Consider the following 24,084-nt stretch of genomic DNA (forward strand, 5'->3'; position numbering starts at 1 on the left):
TAGGATAGGGTAGGATAGGGTAGAGTAGGATAGGCTAGGGTAGAGTAGGATGGGCTAGGGTAGAGTAGAATAGGGTAGAGTAGGATAGGCTAGGGTAGAGTAGGCTAGGGTAGAGTAGGATAGGCTAGGGTAGAGTAGGCTAGGGTAGAGTAGGATAGGCTTGGGTAGAGTAGACTAGGGTAGAGTAGGATAGGCTTGGGTAGAGTAGGCTAGGCTTGGGTAGAGTAGGATAGGATAGGGTAAGGTAGAGTAGGGTAGGCTAGGGTAGAGTAGGGTGGGCTAGGGTAGAGTAGGATAGGGTAAGGTAGAGTAGGATAGGGTAAGGTAGAGTAGGATAGGGTAAGGTAGAGTAGGATAAGGTAGGGTAGGATAGGCTAGGGTAGAGTAGGATAGGCTAGGGTAGAGTAGGATAGGGTAGAGTAGGGTAGGATAGGGTAGAGTAGGATAGGGTAGAGTAGGATAGGGTATGATAGGGTAGAGTAGGATAGGGTAGGGTAGGATAGGCTAGGGTAGGATAGAGTAGGATGGGGTAGGCTAGGGTAGAGTAGGATAGGGTAGGATAGGGTAGAGTAGGATAGGGTAGGATAGGGTAGAGTAGGATAGGCTAGGGTAGAGTAGGATAGGGTAGAGTAGGATAGGGTAGAGTAGGATAGGGTAGGGCTCAAGCTTAAATGTCATACCCGTGCAGTGCTCTACTCCTTCCCTCTTAGTCTCACAATAGAGGGGCACCACCAGTATGGACCGTGCCTTCAGACAGTATTCATACCAGTTGACTTATTCCACATTATATGTTGAGTTACAGCCTGAATTAAACATTTATTAAAAAATAATAATTATCTCACCATCAACACACAATATCCCACCATGACAAACATGTTTTTGGAAATGTTAGCAAATGTTTTGACAAAATCAATACGGACAAAAGTGGACACACCTCATTCAAGGGTTTTTCTTTCTCTTTCTACATTGTAAAATAATACTGAAGACAAACTATGAAAAACACATATGGAATTTTTAATTTGACCTTTTTTTAACTAGGCAAGTCAGTTAAGAACACATTCTTATTTTCAATGACCGCCTAGGAACAGTGGGTTAACTGCCTGTTCAGGGGCAGAACGACAGATTTGTACCTTGTCAGCTCGGGGGTTTTGAACTCGCAACCTTCTGGTTACTAGTCCAACGCTCTAACCACTAGGCTACCCTACCCTCTAGTAACCCAAAAAAAGTGTTGAAACAAATTAAAATATTTTATATTTGAGATTCTTCAAAGTAGCCACCCTTTGCCTTGGTGACAGCTTTGCACACACTTGCCATTCTCTCAACCAGCTTCATGAGGTAGTCACCTGGAATGCATTTGATGTCTAAACTATTATTCTACAATGTAGAAAATAGTAAAAATAAAGAAAAACCCTTGAATGAGTAGGTGTTCTAAAACTGTTGACTGGTACTGTAAGTATTCAATACATGCTAGAATCACCTTTGGCAGCGATTACAGCTGTGAGTCTTTCTGGGTAAATATCTAAGAGCTTTACACACCTGGATTATACAATATTTGCACTTATTCTTTTAAAAACCACTTGGCTACCTGCCGCCCCTACACTCTAACCACTAGGTTACCTGCCGCCCCTACACTCTAACCACTAGGCTACCTGCCGCCCCTACACTCTAACCACTAGGCTACCTACCGCCCCTACACTCTAACCACTAGGCTACCTGCCACCCCTACACTCTAACCACTAGGCTACCTACCACCCCTACACTCTAACCACTAGGCTACCTACCACCCCTACACTCTAACTACTAGGCTACCTGCCGCCCCTACACTCTAACCACTAGGCTACCTGCCGCCCCTACACTCTAACCACTAGACTACCTACCACCCCTACACTCTAACCACTAGACTACCTGCCGCCCCGTGTATATTTGGCCTTCTGTTTGAGGTTATTGTCCTGATTGTAAGGTCAATATCTCACAGTGTCTGTTAGAAAGCAGACTGAACCAGGGTTTCCTCTAGGATTTTGCCTGTGCTTACGTAGCTCTTCCGTTTTTTTTTATCCTAAAAAACAAACTCCCTAGTCCTTGTCAATGACAAGCATACCCATAACATGATGCAGCCACCACCATGCTTGAAAATATGAAGTACTCAGTGATGTGTTGTGCCCCAAGGGGTGTGAATACTTTCTGAAGTGTTTTGGTGAGGCGGTCGATGAAGTATGTTTGTTAGTGTGTGGTAGTTACCTATGAGGGGCACCACCACAATGTAGGTCCCAGACTGAAGCAGTGTCTTGAGGCCGGTGAGGTGGTCGATGAAACCATTGGTGTCAGGGACCAGGAAAAGAGGACGTACCTCTAACTCCAACTGACCACACGTCTGTAACACCGCCTGGATGGAGCGAACACACACACACACGTTACAAATAAAAATCAAATCAACGTTTATTTGTCACGTGCGCCCGAATACAACAGGTGTAGTAGACCTTACAGTGAAATGCTGAATACAACAGGTGTAGTAGACCTTACAGTGAAATGCTGAATACAACAGGTGTAGTAGACCTCACAGTGAAATGATGAATACAACAGGTGTAGTAGACCTCACAGTGAAATGCTGAATACAACAGGTGTAGTAGACCTCACAGTGAAATGCTGAATACAACAGGTGTAGTAGACCTCACAGTGAAATGCTGAATACAACAGGTGTAGTAGACCTCACAGTGAAATGCTGAATACAACAGGTGTAGTAGACCTTACAGTGAAATGCTGAATACAACAGGTGTAGTAGACCTTACAGTGAAATGCTGAATACAACAGGTGTAGTAGACCTTACAGTGAAATGCTGAATACAACAGGTGTAGTAGACCTCACAGTGAAATGCTGAATACAACAGGTGTAGTAGACCTCACAGTGAAATGCTGAATACAACAGGTGTAGTAGACCTGACAGTGAAATGCTGAATACAACAGGTGTAGTAGACCTCACAGTGAAATGCTGAATACAACAGGTGTAGTAGACCTCACAGTGAAATGCTGAATACAACAGGTGTAGTAGACCTCACAGTGAAATGCTGAATACAACAGGTGTAGTAGACCTCACAGTGAAATGCTGAATACAACAGGTGTAGTAGACCTTACAGTGAAATGCTGAATACAACAGGTGTAGTAGACCTTACAGTGAAATGCTGAATACAACAGGTGTAGTAGACCTTACAGTGAAATGCTGAATACAACAGGTGTAGTAGACCTTACAGTGAAATGCTGAATACAACAGGTGTAGTAGACCTCACAGTGAAATGCTGAATACAACAGGTGTATTAGACCTCACAGTGAAATGCTGAATACAACAGGTGTAGTAGTTACTTATGAGCCCCTAACCAACAATGCAGGTAAAAAAAATGTAAAATAGAATAAGAAATAGAAATAACAAGTAATTAAAGAGCAGCAGTGAAATAACAATAGTGAGACTATATACAGGGTGTTACGGTACAGAGTCAATGTGGAGGCTATATATAGGGTGTTACGGTACAGAGTCAATGTGGCGGCTATATACAGGGTGTTACGGTACAGAGTCAATGTGGAGGCTATATACAGGGTGTTACGGTACAGAGTCAATGTGGAGGCTATATACAGGGTATTACGGTACAGAGTCAATGTGGAGGCTATATACAGGGTATTACGGTACAGAGTCAATGTGGAGGCTATATACAGGGTGTTACGGTACAGAGTCAATGTGGAGGCTATATACAGGGTGTTACGGTACAGAGTCAATGTGGAGGCTATATACAGGGTGTTACGGTACAGAGTCAATGTGGAGGCTATATACAGGGGTACCGGTACAGAGTCAATGTGGAGGCTATATACAGGGTGTTACGGTACAGAGTCAATGTGGAGGCTATATACAGGGGGTACCGGTACAGAGTCAATGGAGGCTATATACAGGGGGTACCGGTACAGAGTCAATGGAGGCTATATACAGGTGGTACCGGTACAGAGTCAATGGAGGCTATATACAGGTGGTACCGGTACAGAGTCAATGTGGAGGCTATATACAGGGTGTACCGGTACAGAGTCAATGTGGAGGCTATATACAGGGTGTACCGGTACAGAGTCAATGTGGAGGCTATATACAGGGTGTACCGGTACAGAGTCAATGTGGAGGCTATATACAGGGGGTACCGGTACAGAGTCAATGTGGAGGCTATATACAGGGGGTACCGGTACAGAGTCAATGTGGAGGCTATATACAGGGTGTTACGGTACAGAGTCAATGGAGGCTATATACAGGGTGTTACGGTACAGAGTCAATGTGGAGGCTATATACAGGGGGTACCGGTACAGAGTCAATGGAGGCTATATACAGGTGGTACCGGTACAGAGTCAATGTGGAGGCTATATACAGGGGGTACCGGTACAGAGTCAATGTGGAGGCTATATACAGGGTGTACCGGTACAGAGTCAATGTGGAGGCTATATACAGGGTGTACCGGTACAGAGTCAATGTGGAGGCTATATACAGGGTGTACCGGTACAGAGTCAATGTGGAGGCTATATACAGGGGGTACCGGTACAGAGTCAATGTGGAGGCTATATACAGGGGGTACCGGTACAGAGTCAATGTGGAGGCTATATACAGGGTGTTACGGTACAGAGTCAATGGAGGCTATATACAGGTGGTACCGGTACAGAGTCAATGTGGAGGCTATATACAGGGGGTACCGGTACAGAGTCAATGTTCAGGCTATATACAGGGGGTACCGGTACAGAGTCAATGTGGAGGCTATATACAGGGGGTACCGGTACAGAGTCAATGTGGAGGCTATATACAGGGTATTACGGTACAGAGTCAATGTGGAGACTATATACAGGGGGTACTGGTACAGAGTCAATGTGGGGCTATATACAGGGGGTACCGGTACAGAGTCAATGTGGAGGCTATATACAGGGGGTACCGGTACAGAGTCAATGTGGAGGCTATATACAGGGGGTACCGGTACAGAGTCAATGTGGAGGCTATATACAGGGGGTACCGGTACAGAGTCAATGTGGAGGCTATATACAGGGGGTACCGGTACAGAGTCAATGTGTAGGCTATATACAGGGTATTACGATACAGAGTTAATGTATATAGTGTGTGTTACCAGTATCTAGTCCCTGTGTGTATATAGTGTGTATATAGTGTGTATAGTGTGTATATAGTGTGTGTATAGTGTTTCTAGTGTATATAGTGTCGTGTGTGTATATAGTGTGTGTTACCTGTATCTAGTCCCTGTGTGTATATAGTGTGTATATAGTGTGTGTATAGTGTGTATATAGTGTGTGTATAGTGTGTATATAGTGTGTGTATAGTGTGTATATAGTGTGTGTATAGTGTGTATATAGTGTGTATATAGTGTGTGTATATAGTGTGTGTATAGTGTGTATATAGTGTAGTGTGTGTATATAGTGTGTGTTTCTAGTGTAGTGTGTGTATATAGTGTGTATATAGTGTAGTGTGTATATAGTGTGTATATAGTGTAGTGTGTGTACATAGTGTAGTGTGTGTATATAGTGTGTGTTTCTAGTGTAGTGTGTGTATATAGTGTAGTGTGTATATAGTGTATATAGTGTGTGTATAGTGTAGTGTGTGTATAGTGTGTATATATTGTATATAGTGTGTGTATAGTGTAGTGTGTGTATAGTGTAGTGTGTGTATAGTGTAGTGTGTGTATAGTGTGTATATAGTGTAGTGTGTGTATATAGTGTGTGTATATAGTGTATATAGTGTGTAGTGTGTGTGTATAGTGTGTGTATAGTGTTTCTAGTGTATATAGTGTCGTGTGTATATAGTGTGTGTTACCTGTATCTAGTCCCTGTGTGTATATAGTGTGTATATAGTGTGTGTATAGTGTGTGTATAGTGTGTATATAGTGTGTGTATAGTGTGTATATAGTGTGTGTATAGTGTGTATATAGTGTGTGTATAGTGTGTATATAGTGTGTATATAGTGTAGTGTGTGTATATAGTGTAGCGTGTGTATATAGTGTGTGTTTCTAGTGTAGTGTGTGTATATAGTGTAGTGTGTGTATATAGTGTGTATATAGTGTAGTGTGTATATAGTGTGTATATAGTGTAGTGTGTGTACATAGTGTAGTGTGTGTATATAGTGTGTGTTTCTAGTGTAGTGTGTGTATATAGTGTAGTGTGTGTATATAGTGTAGTGTGTATATAGTGTATATAGTGTGTGTATAGTGTAGTGTGTGTATAGTGTGTATATAGTGTATATAGTGTGTGTATAGTGTAGTGTGTGTATAGTGTGTATATAGTGTAGTGTGTGTATAGTGTAGTGTGTGTATAGTGTGTATATAGTGTAGTGTGTGTATATAGTGTGTGTATATAGTGTATATAGTGTGTATATAGTGTGTAGTGTGTGTATAGTGTATATAAATACACACTACACACTACACTATATACACACTATACACACACTATATACACTCTATATACACACTAAATACACACTATACACACTAAATAGTATATAGTGTGTATATAGTGTGTGTGTATATAGTGTATATAGTGTGTATATAGTGTAGTGTGTGTATAGTGTGTATATAGTGTAGTGTGTGTATATAGTGTGTGTATAGTGTGTATATAGTGTAGTGTGTGTATAGTGTGTATATATATATATATATATAGTGTATGTTTATACTATAGTGTGTATATAGTGTGTGTTACCTGTATCTTGTCCCTGTGTGTATATAGTGTAGTGTGTATATAGTGTAGTGTTACCTGTATCTTGTCCCTGTGTGTATATAGTGTAGTGTGTATATAGTGTGTGTTACCTGTATCTTGTCCCTGTGTGTATATAGTGTAGTGTGTATATAGTGTAGTGTGTATATAGTGTGTGTTACCTGTATCTTGTCCCTGTGTGTATATAGTGTAGTGTGTATATAGTGTAGTGTGTATATAGTGTGTGTTACCTGTATCTTGTCCCTGTGTGTATATAGTGTAGTGTGTATATAGTGTAGTGTGTATATAGTGTGTGTTACCTGTATCTTGTCCCTGTGTGTATATAGTGTAGTGTGTATATAGTGTAGTGTGTATATAGTGTAGTGTGTATATAGTGTGTGTTACCTGTATCTTGTCCCTGTGTGTATATAGTGTAGTGTGTATATAGTGTAGTGTGTATATAGTGTGTGTTACCTGTATCTTGTCCCTGTGTGTATATAGTGTAGTGTGTATATAGTGTAGTGTGTATATAGTGTAGTGTGTATATAGTGTGTGTTACCTGTATCTTGTCCCTGTGTGTATATAGTGTAGTGTGTATATAGTGTAGTGTGTATATAGTGTAGTGTGTATATAGTGTGTGTTACCTGTATCTTGTCCCTGTGTGTATATAGTGTAGTGTGTATATAGTGTAGTGTGTATATAGTGTGTGTTACCTGTATCTTGTCCCTGCGTCTCTGCTGCTCAGCCAGTTTGTTGGTGAGGGCGCTGCGTCTGGCCCGGAGCTCTCGGATGTCATCCTCACTGCCATCATCACCGTCCGACACAGACGACTCCGCCTCCACGATGACGTCATCACTCTGCGACACAGCAACGGAAGAGAAGGACGTGTTACAAAACTGAGACACACACAATCACACAATTACACACACACACACGACTCAGCTAACCAAGGTCTTCATGAAGGTGACTAGTTGCTATATGATAACTGACCATTGACATGGAAATCAATGTTGTGAGGTTCAGCATTAAAACACGGTTGAATCAGCTGTTTAACTTCCGTTGTTTGGGTAAAAGCCAGCGACACACAGGGGACAGGAGACGGACACACCTCTCTCTCTGTCTGCGAGTCCTGTCTGCTGCGCGCGTCGCCGGGGCGACCGGGTTGGGGAGAGGTTGCCATGGAGACGTACTTCCCTCCTTTAAAAGCCAGGAGAGGTTCTTCCTGTCCACACAGAGCCTCCAGGAAATACTTCAATACTGTTACCCTTTTACAGTCTGCAGCTATCGCCTAGAGAGAGGGAGAAAAGGGTAGGAGAGGGAGAGAAGGGGGGGAGAGGGAGAGAAGGGGGGAGAGGGAGAAAAGGGGGGTAGAGGGGAGAGAAGGGGGGGAGAGGGAGAGAAGGGGGGAAGAGGGAGAAAAGGGGCGTAGAGGGAGAGAAGGGGGGAGAGGGAGAAAAGGGGCGTAGAGGGAGAGAAGGGGGGAGAGGGAGAGAAGGGGGGAGAGGGAGAGGGGAGAAGGGGGGAGAAGGGGGGGAGAGTGAGAGGGGGGAGAGGGAGAAAGGGGGGAGAGGGAGAGGGGGAGAAAGGGGGGAGAGGGAGAAAGGGGGGAGAGGGAGAGAAGGGGGGAGAGGGAGAAAGGGGGGAGAGGGAGAAAGGGGGGAGAGGGAGAAAGGGGGAGGAGAAAGGGGGGGGAGGGAGAAAGGGGGGAGATGGAGAAAGGGGGGAGAGGGAGAAAGGGGGGGGGGGAGAGGGAGAAAAGGGGGGGGGGAAGGGGGGGGGAGGGGGGAGAAAAAGGGGGGAGAGGGAGAGAAGGGGGGGGAGGGGGGAGAGGGAGAAAGGGGGGGAGAGGGAGAAAGGGGGGGGAGGGGAGGAGGGAGAAAGGGGGGGGAGGGAGAGAAGGGGGGGAGAAGGAGAGAAGGGGGGAGGGGGAGAAAGGGGGAGAGAGAAAAGGGGGGGGAGAGGGAGAAAAGGGGGGAGAGGGAGAAAGGGGGGGAGAGGGAGAAAGGGGAGGGGGGAGAGGGAGAAAAGTGGAGGGAGAGGGAGGAAGGGGGGAGAGGGAGACGGGGGGAGAGGGAGAAAGGGGGGAGAGGGAAAAGGGGGGAGAGGGAGAGAAAAGGGAGGAGAGGGAGAAAAGCGGGGGAGCAGGGAGAAAGGGGGGAGAGGGACAAGGGGGGAGACGGGAGAAAGGGGGGAGAGGAGAAGAAAGGGGGGGGGTAGATGGGGAGAGAAGGGGGGGGAGAGGGAAGAAAGGGGGGAGAGGGAGAAAAGGGGGGGGAGAGGAAGAAAAAAGGGGGGTGAAGAGGGAGGAAAAGGGAGGGCAGAGGAGAGAAAGGGGGGGGAAGGAGAAAAGGGAGAGAATATTGGTCTACTGATACGGTTGTGTGATTGTGTGTGTTAGTGTGTGTGTATAGGTGGTAAACTCACTGTATCCCCGGTGGCAGTCTACGTAAGCCGGGTTCCTGTGGGGCAGCGAGCAGCGGGACGAAGCCGGCGCCAGTAGCCTGTCCTCCTCCAATAGCAGCAGGCGGAGCTCCTCATCCCCCTCGCCTCCGTCCCCGTCTGCCTTGTACAGAGGCGCCTCGCCGTGGTCGACACGCGCCAACGCATTACACAGGTCTGCCAGGCTACGCCACACATCAAGACTACAGCTACAGGGGGAGAGAGAGGAGAGTGTGTGTGTGTGTCAGTGTGTGTCAGAGTGTGTGTGGGTCAGAGTTGTGTCAGAGTGTGTGTGTGTCAGTGTGTGTCAGAGTGTGTGTGTGTCAGTGTGTGTGTGTCTCAGAATCTTTTAAAATTAAAAGTCTATTACATTTGCAATTGAGTGCCAAATCCACCCACTCAGTCAACAAACAGGGAAAAAAAGAGCTCATCGTGTGTGTGTGTTGTACTTACTCTATACGGCAAGGTGGAGGATTCCATTGGTTGGGGTGTCCAAGCATCCAATCAGACCAGACCTTGACGCTAGGCAGCAGCTCCCTCAGGTCCAATGGAAAGGCAGAAACTCTCACCATCCCCTCCTGCCCCTCTTCTCCTCTCCTCCGCTGGGATGGGCTCTGAGTGATTGAGATTTAGCGAGTGAGTGCGTAATAAAGAATTAGCAAATGAGTGCCGATCTACTTCGATCAAGAGGCTAACAAGGAGGCTACTCTTCGTCGCACGGTGCTTCTGAATAAACAGTGCCTCTTCTCAGGATTCTGAGAGGGACAGGCGGATACATTTGTGATGAGCCAGTTTCATTTGTGATGGCTCGGGGCTCTCCATCCCCAAATATTTACTGTGGCAACAGTGCTCTCAAGTGGCTCGGTCAATTGGGGGGGGGGGGGGACAAGTTACCGGTTGCCAAGGTCCCCGAACCTGGTATGGGCCAGGCATCAGAACGCACCGTTCCTTCACCATGATATGGACATGAACTTTTACCAAATAGGGCTATCTTCTGTATACCACCCCTACCTTGTCACAACACAACTGATTGGCTAAAACATAATAAGGAAACAAATTCCACAAATACATTTTTAACAAGGCATACCTGTTCATTGAAATGGATTCCAGGTGACTACCTCTTGAAGCTGGTTGAGAGAATGCCAAGAGTGTGCAAAGCTGTCATCAAGGCAAAGGGTAGCTACTTTGAAGATTCTCAAATATATTTTAATTTGGTTAAAAGATTTTGGTTTACTACATGAGTCCATAGGTGTTATTTCATAGTGTTGATGTCTTCACTATTACTCTACAATGTAGAAAATTGTACCGAATGAAGAAACACCCTGGAATGAGTTGGTGTCCGAACTTATGACTGGTCCTGTACATGTAAAGAATCGCAAGAAAACCCGCATTGCAGTCTGCCCTTCTCAATAAAGGGATCTGAGCGCTCCGTTGGGAACGGATGCTTTGGCCTATCAGTGGCCTCGGACCCTGCTCTATGGATCTGATTCAGGCCACCGTGGAGAGGCTCCCCTGTTGGGCCAGACAACCCTGGTTCCTAGAGATTATCCGCCTTTTGGGCGGGGCTCATAATCAAATCAAATCAAATTATTTGTCGGCCAACACAACCGTTTTACACCTTAACCGACAACGCAGTTAAGAAAATAGAGTTAACAACAACATTCCTGAATAAACTAAAATTAAAAAAAATAAAATAAAATAAATAAGTAACAATAAAATAACATAATTAGACTATATACAGGGGGTACAGGTCAATAATTAGACTATATACAGGGGGTACAGGTCAATAATTAGACTATATACAGGGGGTACAGGTCAATAATTAGACTATATACAGGGGGGTACAGGTCAATAATCAGACTATATACAGGGGGGTACAGGTCAATAATTAGACTATATACAGGGGGTACAGGTCAATAAATTAGACTATATACAGGGGGTACAGGTCAATATAATGAGACTATATACAGGGGGTACAGGTCAATAATGAGACTATATACAGGGGGTACAGGTCAATAATGAGACTATATACAGGGGGTACAGGTCAATAATGAGACTATATACGGGGTAGTCAAATATGAGACTATATTACAGGGGGTACAGGTCAATAATGAGACTATATACAGGGGGGTACAGGTCAATAATGAGACTATATACAGGGGGTACAGGTCAATAATGAGACTATATACAGGGGGTACAGGTCAATAATTAGACTATTATACAGGGGGTACAGGTCAATAATTAGACTATATACAGGGGGTACAGGTCAATAATGAGACTATATACAGGGGGTACAGGTCAATAATTAGACTATATACAGGGGGTACAGGTCAATAATTAGACTATATACAGGGGGTACAGGTCAATAATCAGACTATATACAGGGGGTACAGGTCAATAATTAGACTATATACAGGGGGTACAGGTCAATAATTAGACTATATACAGGGGGTACAGGTCAATAATGAGACTATATACAGGGGGGTACAGGTCAATAATTAGACTATATACGGGGGGGTACAGGTCAATAATGAGACTATATACAGGGGGTTACAGGTCAATAATGAGACTATATACAGGGGGTACAGGTCAATAATGAGACTATATACAGGGGGTACAGGTCAATAATGAGACTATATACAGGGGGTACAGGTCAATAATGAGACTAATATACAGGGTTACAGGGTCAATATTAGACTATATACAGGGGGTACAGGTCAATAATGAGACTATATACAGGGGGGTACAGGTCATAATGAGACTAATACAGGGGGTACCGGTCAATAATGAGACTATATACAGGGGGTACAGGTCAATAATGAGACTATATACAGGGGGTAACAGGTCATAATTAGACTATATACAGGGGGTACAGGTCAATAATTAGACTATATACAGGGGGGTACCAGGTCAATAATTAGACATATACAGGGGGTACAGGTCAATAATTAGACTATTATACAGGGGGTACAGGTCAATAATTAGACTATATACAGGGAGGTACAGGTCAATAATGAGACTATATAACGGGGGTACAGGTCATAATTAGACTATATACAGGGGGTACAGGTCAATAATTAGACTATATACAGGGGGTACAGGTCAATAATTAGACTATATACAGGGGGTACAGGTCAATAATTAGACTATATACAGGGGGTACAGGTCAATAATTAGACTATATACAGGGGGTACAGGTCAATAATGAGACTATATACAGGGGGTACAGGTCAATAATGAGACTATATACAGGGGGTACAGGTCAATAATGAGACTTATATACAGGGGGTACAGGTCAATAATGAGACTATATACAGGGGGTACAGGTCAATAATAGACTATATACAGGGGGTACAGGTCAATAATCAGACTATATACAGGGGGTACAGGTCAATAATGAGACTATATACAGGGGGTACAGGTCAATAATGAGACTATATACAGGGGGTACAGGTCAATAATGAGGACTATATACAGGGGTACAGGTCAATCATTAGACTATATACAGGGGTACAGGTCAATCATTAGACCTATATACAGGGGGTACAGTCAATCATTAGACTATATACAGGGGGTACAGGTCAATAATTAGACTATATACAGGGGGTACAGGTCAATAATTAGACTATATACAGGGGGTACAGGTCAATAATTAGACTATATACAGGGGGTACAGGTCAATAATTAGACTATATACAGGGGGTACAGGTCAATAATTAGACTATATACAGGGGGTACAGGTCAATAATTAGACTATATACAGGGGGGTACAGGTCAATATTAGACTATATACAGGGGGTACAGGTCAATAATCAGACTATATACAGGGGGTACAGGTCAATAATTAGACTATATACAGGGGGTACAGGTCAAATAATGAGACTATATACAGGGGGTACAGGTCAATAATGAGACTATTATACAGGGGGGTACAGGTCAATAATTGAGACTATATACGGGGGGTACAGGTCAATAATGAGACTATATACAGGGGGTTACAGGTCAATAATGAGACTATATACAGGGGGGTAACAGGGTCCAATAAAATGAGGACTATATACAGGGGGTACAGGTCAATAATGAGACTATATACAGGGGGGTACAGGTCAATAATGAGACTATATACAGGGGGGTACAGGTCAATAATTAGACTATATACAGGGGGTACAGGTCAATAATTAGACTATATACAGGGGGTACAGGTCAATAATGAGACTATATACAGGGGGTACAGGTCAATAATTAGACTATATACAGGGGGTACAGGTCAATAATTAGACTATATACAGGGGGTACAGGTCAATAATCAGACTATATACAGGGGGTACAGGTCAATAATCAGACTATATACAGGGGGTACAGGTCAATAATTAGACTATATACAGGGGGTACAGGTCAATAATTAGACTATATACAGGGGGTACAGGTCAATAATTAGACTATATACAGGGGGTACAGGTCAATAATTAGACTATATACAGGGGGGTACAGGTCAATAATCAGACTATATACAGGGGGTACAGGTCAATAATTAGACTATATACAGGGGGTACAGGTCAATAATTAGACTATATACAGGGGTTACAGGTCAATAATTAGACTATATACAGGGGGTACAGGTCAATAATTAGACTATATACAGGGGGTACAGGTCATATTAGACTATATACAGGGGGTACAGGTCAATAATTAGACTATATACAGGGGGTACAGGTCAATAATCAGACTATATACAGGGGTACAGGTCAATAATGAGACTTATACAGGGGTACAGGTCAATAATTAGACTATATACAGGGGGGTACAGGTCAATAATTAGACTATATACAGGGGGTACAGGTCAATATTAGACTATATACAGGGGGTACAGGTCAATAATTAGACTATATACAGGGGGTACAGGTCAATAATTAGACTATATACAGGGGGTACAGGTCAATAATTAGACTATATACAGGGGGGTACAGGTCAATAATCAGACTATATACAGGTGGGTACAGGTCAATAATGAGACTAGTATACAGGGGGTACAGGTCCATAATGGAGACTATATACAGGGGTACGGTCAGACTATATACAGGGGGTACAGGTCAATAATTAGACTATATACAGGGGGTACAGGTCAATAATTAGACTATATACAGGGGGTACAGGTCAATAATTAGACTATATACAGGGGGTACAGGTCAATAATTAGACTATATACAGGGGGGTACAGGTCAATAATTAGACTATATACAGGGGGTACAGGTCAATAATCAGACTATATACAGGGGGTACAGGTCAATAATTAGACTATATACAGGGGGGTACAGGTCAATAATTAGACTATATACAGGGGGTACCAAGTCAATGTGTGGGGGTACAGGTCAATAATTAGACTATATACAGGGGGTACCAAGTCAATGTTTAGGGGTACAGGTCAATAATTAGACTATATACAAGTCAATGTGTGGGGGTACAGGTTAGTAATGAGGCTATATACAGGGGGTACCAAGTCAATGTGTGGGGGTACAGGTCAATAATTAGACTATATACAGGGGGTACCAAGTCAATGTGCAGGGGTACAGGTCAATAATGAGACTATATACAGGGGGTACAGGTCAATAATGAGACTATATACAGGGGGTACAGGTCAATAATGAGACTATATACAGGGGTACAGGTCAATAATGAGACTATATACAGGGGTACAGGTCAATAATGAGACTATATACAGGGGGTACAGGTCAATAATGAGACTATATACAGGGGGTACAGGTCAATAATGAGACTATATACAGGGGGTACAGGTCAATAATGAGACTATATACAGGGGGTACAGGTCAATAATGAGACTATATACAGGGGGTACAGGTCAAATAATGAGACTATATACAGGGGGTACAGGTCAATAATTAGACTATATACAGGGGGTACAGTCAATAATGAGACTATATACAGGGGGTACAGGTCAATAATGGAGACTATATACAGGGGGTAAGGTCAATAATGAACTATATACAGGGGGTACAGGTCAATAATGAGACTATATACAGGGGGTACAGGTCAATATGAGACTATATACAGGGGGTACAGGTCAATAATGAGACTATATACAGGGGGTACAGGTCAATAATGAGACTATATACAGGGGTACAGGTCAATAATGAGACTATATACAGGGGGTACAGGTCAATAATGAGACTATATACAGGGGGTACAGGTCAATCATTAGACTATATACAGGGGTACAGGTCAATAATAGACTATATACAGGGGGTACAGGTCAATAATTAGACTATATACAGGGGGTACAGGTCAATAATTAGACTATATACAGGGGGTACAGGTCAATAATTAGACTATATACAGGGGTACAGGTCAATAATAGACTATATACAGGGGGTACAGGTCAATAATTAGACTATATACAGGGGTACAGGTCAATAATTAGACTATATACAGGGGGTACAGGTCAATAATTAGACTATATACAGGGGTACAGGTCAATAATTAGACTATATACAGGGGGTACAGGTCAATAATTAGACTATATACAGGGGGTACAGGTCAATAATTAGACTATACAGGGGTACAGGTCAATAATTAGACTATATACAGGGGGTACAGGTCAATAATTAGACTATATACAGGGGGTACAGGTCAATAATTAGTATATATACAGGGGGTACAGGTCAATAATTAGACTATATACAGGGGGTACAGGTCAATAATTAGACTATATACAGGGGGTACAGGTCAATAATCAGACTATATACAGGGGTACAGGTCAATAATTAGACTATATACAGGGGGTACAGGTCAATAATTAGACTATATACAGGGGGTACAGGTCAATAATTAGACTATATACAGGGGGTACAGGTCAATAATTAGACTATATACAGGGGGGTACAGGTCAATAATCAGACTATATACAGGGGGTACAGGTCAATAATTAGACTATATACAGGGGGTACAGGTCAATAATTAGACTATATACAGGGGGTACAGGTCAATAATGAGACTATATACAGGGGGTACAGGTCAATAATTAGACTATATACAGGGGGTACAGGTCAATAATTAGACTATATACAAGTCAATGTGTGGGGGTACAGGTCAATAATTAGACTATATACAGGGGGTACCAAGTCAATGTGTGGGGGGTACAGGTTAGTAATGAGGCTATATACAGGGGGTACCAGTACCAAGTTAATGTGTGGGGGTACAGGTTAGTAATGAGACTATATACAGGGGGTACCGGTACCAAGTTAATGTGTGGGGGGTACAGGTTAGTAATGAGACTATATACAGGGGGTACCGGTACCAAGTCAATGTGTGGGGGTACAGGTTAGTAATGAGACTATATACAGGGGGTACCAGTACCAAGTTAATGTGTGGGGGTACAGGTTAGTAATGAGACTATATACAGGGGGTACCAGTACCAAGTTAATGTGTGGGGGTACAGGTTAGTAATGAGGCTATATACAGGGGGGTACCAGTACCAAGTCAATGTGTGGGGGTACAGGTTAGTAATGAGGCTATATACAGGGGGTACCAGTACCAAGTTAATGTGTGGGGGTACAGGTTAGTAATGAGACTATATACAGGGGGGTACCAGTACCAAGTTAATGTGTGGGGGTACAGGTTAGTAATGAGACTATATACAGGGGGTACCAGTACCAAGTTAATGTGTGGGGGTACAGGTTAGTAATGAGGCTATATACAGGGGGTACCAGTACCAAGTTAATGTGTGGGGGTACAGGTTAGTAATGAGGCTATATACAGGGGGGTACCAGTACCAAGTTAATGTGTGGGGGTACAGGTTAGTAATGAGACTATATACAGGGGGTACCGGTACCAAGTTAATGTGTGGGGGTACAGGTTAGTAATGAGACTATATACAGGGGGTACCAGTACCAAGTTAATGTGTGGGGGTACAGGTTAGTAATGAGGCTATATACAGGGGGTACCAGTACCAAGTTAATGTGTGGGGGTACAGGTTAGTAATGAGGCTATATACAGGGGGTACCAGTACCAAGTTAATGTGTGGGGGTACAGGTTAGTAATGAGACTATATACAGGGGGTACCGGTACCAAGTTAATGTGTGGGGGTACAGGTTAGTAATGAGGCTATATACAGGGGGTACCAGTACCAAGTTAATGTGTGGGGGTACAGGTTAGTAATGAGGCTATATACAGGGGGTACCAGTACCAAGTTAATGTGTGGGGGTACAGGTTAGTAATGAGGCTATATACAGGGGGTACCAGTACCAAGTTAATGTGTGGGGGTACAGGTTAGTAATGAGACTATATACAGGGGGTACCGGTACCAAGTCAATGTGTGGGGGTACAGGTTAGTAATGAGGCTATATACAGGGGGTACCGGTACCAAGTTAATGTGTGGGGGTACAGGTTAGTAATGAGGCTATATACAGGGGGTACCAGTACCAAGTTAATGTGTGGGGGTACAGGTTAGTAATGAGGCTATATACAGGGGGTACCGGTACCAAGTCAATGTGTGGGGGTACAGGTTAGTAATGAGGCTATATACAGGGGGTACCAGTACCAAGTTAATGTGTGGGGGTACAGGTTAGTAATGAGACTATATACAGGGGGTACCAGTACCAAGTTAATGTGTGGGGGTACAGGTTAGTCAAAGTCATTTCTACATGTAGGTTAAGTGACTATGCAGAGATCATAAACAGTTTATGGGGCCTAAACCCACAGATCCCATATCTGCTGTCGCGGGTGGCAAATTGGTTCCGTGGCAGCGAGCGAGTCCGCAGTTTCCGGGTTACTGCAGGTTTCCCTAGGGTTTAAGCCTTGGGTTGCCGTGTCAGCGAGCGAGTCCACAGTTTCCGGGTTACTGCAGGTTTCCCTTGGGTTTAAGCCTTGGGTTGCCGTGGCAGCGAGCGAGACCACAGTTTCCGGGTTACTGCAGGTTTCCCTTGGGTTTAAGCCTTGGGTTGCCGTGTCAGCGAGCGAGTCCACAGTTTCTGGTGTTACTACCAAGGGCGAGCTCGATATCCATTGGCCCGTTTTGGGGTTGCAGCGTGATTTTAGGTGATTATGATTGTTGTTGACTCCCCGTAGTATGTTATACCTTGTTCCCTCCTTCAGAGAACAGTAGTTATTGTCATAACTGTACGTTATCGTATGCCCTTACATATTAGGCGTATGTGTGTGTGTACCTGCGGGTGTGTCTCTCAGCAGCTCTGTGCAGCGTTGGACCAGTAGAGAGAACATGGCCAGACCCAGAGCTGTAGTCTGTTCCTGTAACACAGATCTCACCTCACTGTCTCCTCCTAGAGAGAGGAGAGGAGAGGAGAGGAGAGGAGAGGAGAGGAGAGGAGAGGAGAGGAGAGGAGAGGAGAGGAGAGGAGAGGAGAGGAGAGGAGAGGAGAGGAGAGGAGAGGAGAGGAGAGGAGAGGAGAGGAGAGGAGAGGAGAGGAGAGAGGAGGAGGAGAGGAGGAAGGAGAGGAGAGGAGAGAAAGGGGAGAGGAGAGAGAGAGGAGCGGAGAGGAGAGAAAGGGGAGGAGAGGAGAGAGAGAGGAGCGAGAAGAGAGAGAGATAGAAGAGAGAGAGGAAGAGAGAGGAAGAGAGAGAGAGAAGGACAAAAAGAGAGAAGAGAGGAAGAGAGAGAGAGAGAGAGAGAGAGAGAGAGAGAGAGAGAGAGAGAGAGAGAGAGAGAGAGAGAGACATTTAGTCACAGGCTTGAGTGTTGCAGGCACAAGGTCACACTTCTGTGTGTATGTTACCTCTGCTCTGAGCGTTGTGTATCGTGAACATGTTAATGGTGATGATCTGCAACATGCGTGTGCTGCCCAGAGGGGAGGGGCTGTGTTGGAGCAGCACTGTGAACTCCTGGAGAACCCGACTGGCCACCGAAGGGAACGACTCCATGCTGCAACACATTATGTACGTAGCTCATTTAGCAAACACTCCTTACCCAGAGAGACTTACAGACGTCACAGAAAGACCAACCACGCATCACAGGGACTGGAAGCTAAATCTTTCTTGTGAACAGCAGCTAAACTCTCATAATCAGTGTGAGTTAGAAAAGCTGTCTGCGACAAGACTACATGAACATGACGTCTACATATTTTATTCACGACATGAAAAAAAACAAGCTTGCGCATACACACACACACACACACACACACACACACACACACACACACACACACACACACACAGGGCAGAGTACTCACCCCACTTTAGTGAAGAGTTTTCCGTGAGCGTGGAGGAAGCTGAGTGTAAACCTCTTATTGAGCTGCAGACAGAAGCAGAGAGACAGGAGCAACAGAGCACTGATGAGTCAGACAGTCTGGCATTGATTAGACATGTCTGTCCTGCCATCTATCATTGTTAAATGCTATTTCTCTGTGACATCATTGGCCTTGGTATGAGTGCTATTATAACAGCTAGGTGAAGGGGACTGGTTATAACAGCTAGGTGAAGGGGACTGGTTATAACAGCTAGGTGAAGGGGACTGGTTATAACAGCTAGGTGAAGGGGACTGGTTATAACAGCTATGTGAAGGGGACTGGCTATAACAGGTTACAACAGCTAGGTGAAGGGGACTGGCTATAACAGGTTACAACAGCTAGGTGAAGGGGACTGGCTATAACAGGTTACAACAGCTAGGTGAAGAGGGCGGGTTATAACAGTGGTTATAACAGTTAGGTGAAGAGGGCGGGTTATAACAGTGGTTATAACAGCTAGGTGAAGGGGACTGGCTATAACAGGTTACAACAGCTAGGTGAAGGGGACTGGCTATAACAGGTTACAACAGCTAGGTGAAGGGGACTGGCTATAACAGGTTACAACAGCTAGGTGAAGGGGACTGGCTATAACAGGTTACAACAGCTAGGTGAAGGGGACTGGCTATAACAGGTTACAACAGCTAGGTGAAGGGGACTGGCTATAACAGGTTACAACAGCTAGGTGAAGGGGACTGGCTATAACAGGTTACAACAGCTAGGTGAAGGGGTCTGAGCAGAATGGAGAGGGAATGAGAGAATTTGACAACAGGCCAACTTACATCAGAAAATAAGAAAGGAGGGAAACAGAGGAAGAGTAAATGAGTCTTGGAAACAAAGAGATTTCTCAGTAACTATTGATTTATCAATGGGGTCGTCTTAAGAAACACCCTGTGTGTGTGTGTGTGTGTGTGTGTGTGTGTGTGTGTGTGTGTGTGTGTGTGTGTGTGTGTGTGTGTGTGTGTGTGTGTGTGTGTGTGTGTGTGTGTGTGTGTGTGTGTGTGTGTGTGTGTGTGTGAGGATGTGAGTCTGTGTGCGCGTGGTGAGGATGTGAGTCTGTGTGCGCGTGTGTTTACGCGGTAGTATCTCCATGGAGATGGCAATAACAAGAGCACCATGGCCCACAAAGCACCGTCTGTCTGCTACAGAGGGTGTGTCACAGAGCCACCACTTCCTGGGAGAGAAAACATCTCTAGTATGTAAAACATCTCTAGTATGTAAAACATTTCTAGTATGTGTGTGTGGAAAGAGAGAAATATGATCCAGAATCAACAAACAGAGAGACAGAGAGAGGACAGAGAGACAGAGAGAGGACAGAGAAAGAGAGAGGACAGAGAAATAGAGAGAGAGAGAGAGAGAGAGAGAGAGAGAGAGAGAGAGACAGAGAGTCAGAGAGGACAGAGAAAGAGAGAGAGAGTCAGAGAGGACAGAGATAGAGAGAGAGAAAGAGAGGACAGAGAGAGAGAGAGAGTCAGAGGGAGGACAGAGAAATAGAGAGAAAGAAAGAGAGAGAGTCAGAGGGAGGACAGAGAGAGAGAGTCAGAGAGAGAGAGAGAGAGAGAGAGAGAGAGTCAGAGAGAGAGAGAGAGTCAGAGAGAGAGAGTCAGAGAGGACAGAGAAATAGAGAGAAAGAGAGAAGAGGAGAGAGAGAGAGAGAGAGAGGAGAGAGGAGAGAGAGAGAGAGAGACAGAGAGGACAGAGAAAGAGAGTCAGAGAGGACTGAGATAGAGAAAGAGAAGAGAGAGAGAGAGTCAGAGAGAGAGAGTCAGAGAGGACAGAGAAAGAGAGAGAGAGTCAGAGGAGAGAGAAATTACACAGTGTGCCATCACAGCAGCAAGATTTGTGACCTGTTGCCACAAGAAAAGGGCAACCAGTGAAGAACAAACACCATTGTAAATACAACCCATATTTATGCTTATTTATTTTATCTTGTGTCCTTTAACCATTTGTACATTGTTAAAACACTGTGTATATATATATATATATAATATGACATTTGTAATGTCTTTATTGTTTTGAAACTTCTGTATGTGTAATGTTTACTGTTAATTTTGATTGTTTATTTCACTTTATATATTCACTTTATATATTATCTACCTCACTTGCTTTGGCAATGTTAACACATGTTTCCCATGCCAATAAAGCCCCTTGGATTCAATTGAGAGAGGACAGAGAAAGAGAGAGTCAGAGAGGACAGAGAAAGAGAGAGAGCGAGAGAGAATCAGAGAGCGAGAGAGAATCAGAGAGCGAGAGAGAATCAGAGAGCGAGAGAGAGACAGAGAGCGAGAGAGAGACAGAGAGAGAGGACAGCGAAAGAAAGAGAGAGAGAGTCAGAGAGAGACATGGAGAGAGAGATAGAGACACATACAGAGACACATACAGAGAGACACAGCAAGATAGACAGACAGAGAGAGAACCAGAGAGAGACACAGAGAGAGACAGAGAGAGACACAGAGAGAGACACAGAGAGACACAAAGACACAGAGAGACACAAAGACACAGAGAGACACAGAGAGACAAAGAGAGACCCAGAGAGGCACAGACAGTAAAGACAACATCCAGTATAAAAGAACTGGAACAGAACCAGAAGAGAAGCTGCAGATAATCCATACGTGTGTGTATATGCATGGATGGTGTGTGTGTGGTGTGTGTGTGTATATATGCATGGATGGTGTGTGTGTGGTGCGTGTGTCAGTGTAAAGTGTTCTACTCACATCACTAGGGCTGAGGTTGCCCAGTTCTCCTTCCTGTTCAGAGTCTCTGCTGGACTCGCTGCCCCCGCGGTGTGATGATGGAACCCCTGCCTGTCCAATAGGGCCGACCCAGATCTCCACCCTGGCCCCCTCCTCCCCCCGTCCTCCTCCTCGGACCCCCGGGCCCCTGGACCCCCCCTCCGACTCCTGCTTCCTCCTCCGCTCCATCTGGTCCGCCTGGGGGGGGGGGGGTGAAAGGTCAAGGGTCAAAGGGGCAGGTGTGAATCCCTGCTACACAACATCACATGTTATAAAGGCCTGGTGTTTGGTCAATGAATGCATTAGCTGGGTTATGACTTGAGGTGTGTGTGGTGTGTGTGTGTGTGTGGTGTGGTGTGTGTGTGGTATGTGTGTGGTGTGTATGTGTGTGTGGTGTGGTGTGGAATGTGTGTGGTGTGTGTGTGTGTGTGTGTGTGTGTGTGTGTGTGTGTGTGTGTGTGTGGTGTGGTGTGTGTGTGGAATGTGTGTGGTGTGTGTGTGTGTGTGTGGTGTGTGTGTGTGACCTTGCGTTTGGCCTCTTCAAACAGACTCATGAGACTCTCCTTGGCAGTGAGGATGGGGTTGGAGGCAGCAAGGCTACGCATGTAGTAATACACTGCATCCAACTTCCTCTTCTAGAGAGAGAGGGGGGAGAGGGGGGGGGGGAGAGGGAGAGATGGGAGGAAGGAGAGAGAAGGGGGAGAGAGAAAGAGAGAGGAGGGAAGGAGAGGGAGAGACGGGAGGAAGGAGAGAGAAGGGGGAGAGAGAAAGAGAGGAGGGAAGGAGAGGGAGAGAGAGAGACGGGAGGAAGGAGAGAGAAGGGGGAGAGAGAAAGAAAGAGGGAGGAAGGAGAGGGAAAGGAGAAGGAGGAAAGGAGAGAGAGAGCGAGAGAGGGGAGGAAGGAGAGAGATTGAGAAAAATGTGATATTTCTCTCAAAATCTTGGCTATACTGGCCACACAAAAAAAGTACAGTTCTCTCCCTCCCTCCCTTTGTCACGACTCTCACCGTGTAAACAGCCAGCAGGGCCAGCTGGTTGTAAGGTCGTCCGTTCTTAGGAGCAATCTGCTGGGCCTTCAGGTACCAGCTAGACGGGAGGAGGAAGAGGAGCACATTGTGTCTGAGTCTCCTTCGCAAGAGAGATGTAAAGGAGTCTTATTTCATAAGTACAACATTTTAACAACACTAGTTTCCCCCCATGTACGATTTGTCAACGGACAGGAACACGGATAAGATGCTTTTCCCTGGTGGCCAAGGTACAGTACCTGCGGGCCTTGCCGTAGTTAGCCGAGTCGCTGGCTTGCTCTCGGTAACGGGCGATGTCCCCCTGACAGATCAAACACCGCTGGGCACTGATCAGAGCATACTTCACCTGGAGCAACACATGTAATACCATTAACGTAGGACCCTAGAGAATCTACAACGGGGAGAACGAGGACAGAATCCACACATTCAAATAGATATATATATATATATATTTTTTAATATTCTTTTTAACTTGTCCATTTGGACAACTGAAATGTATATTCTGGTTGTCGAGCCTGTAGGGAAAAAACTAAAATGTATAAAACTATTTATACAATTTTCCCGAGTTTATCATAAGACAAGGAACAGAATGCATCAGTGATTTCGTATTTCCTGCAACTCTCTGAAGAGGCAACCCTGTCTGCTGTGTGGTATTCGTGTAGCCGTTAGCGATGGTGCTAAGTAGACGAACGAAACGGAGATTTGGGAAAATACTATTTTTTATAGGGCCCTATACACACACAGTCTGAACACTCATCACATGTACACACACACACACACACAGACACAGTCTGTACACACACACACACACAGTCTGAACACACACACACACACTGAACACACACACACACACACACACACACACACACACAGTAGTCGTGTCGTTCTGAACACACATCACGTGTACACACACACACACACACACACAGACAGACAC

At 44.7% G+C, this 24,084-nt stretch overlaps 1 protein-coding gene across 1 annotated transcript in view; it reads right to left on the reverse strand.

Annotated features, from left to right (window-relative positions):
* Nucleotides 1–24,084, reverse strand: part of smg6 (SMG6 nonsense mediated mRNA decay factor) — a 46,008-nt gene that overhangs the window by 8,726 nt on the left and 13,198 nt on the right. The window contains exons 5-15 of the mRNA XM_031807692.1: nucleotides 23,387–23,493; nucleotides 23,130–23,208; nucleotides 22,647–22,757; nucleotides 22,105–22,320; nucleotides 19,340–19,401; nucleotides 18,887–19,032; nucleotides 18,320–18,433; nucleotides 9,148–9,317; nucleotides 7,810–7,989; nucleotides 7,415–7,558; nucleotides 2,239–2,383 (exon numbers count right to left, since the gene is read on the reverse strand). Coding sequence (XP_031663552.1) covers nucleotides 2,239–2,383; nucleotides 7,415–7,558; nucleotides 7,810–7,989; nucleotides 9,148–9,317; nucleotides 18,320–18,433; nucleotides 18,887–19,032; nucleotides 19,340–19,401; nucleotides 22,105–22,320; nucleotides 22,647–22,757; nucleotides 23,130–23,208; nucleotides 23,387–23,493 — 1,474 coding nt within the window. The remainder of the gene's footprint in view (nucleotides 1–2,238; nucleotides 2,384–7,414; nucleotides 7,559–7,809; nucleotides 7,990–9,147; nucleotides 9,318–18,319; nucleotides 18,434–18,886; nucleotides 19,033–19,339; nucleotides 19,402–22,104; nucleotides 22,321–22,646; nucleotides 22,758–23,129; nucleotides 23,209–23,386; nucleotides 23,494–24,084) is intronic.

This window comes from Oncorhynchus kisutch, linkage group LG28 (assembly GCF_002021735.2).
Source record: "Oncorhynchus kisutch isolate 150728-3 linkage group LG28, Okis_V2, whole genome shotgun sequence".
Taxonomy (NCBI): Eukaryota; Metazoa; Chordata; class Actinopteri; order Salmoniformes; family Salmonidae; genus Oncorhynchus; species Oncorhynchus kisutch.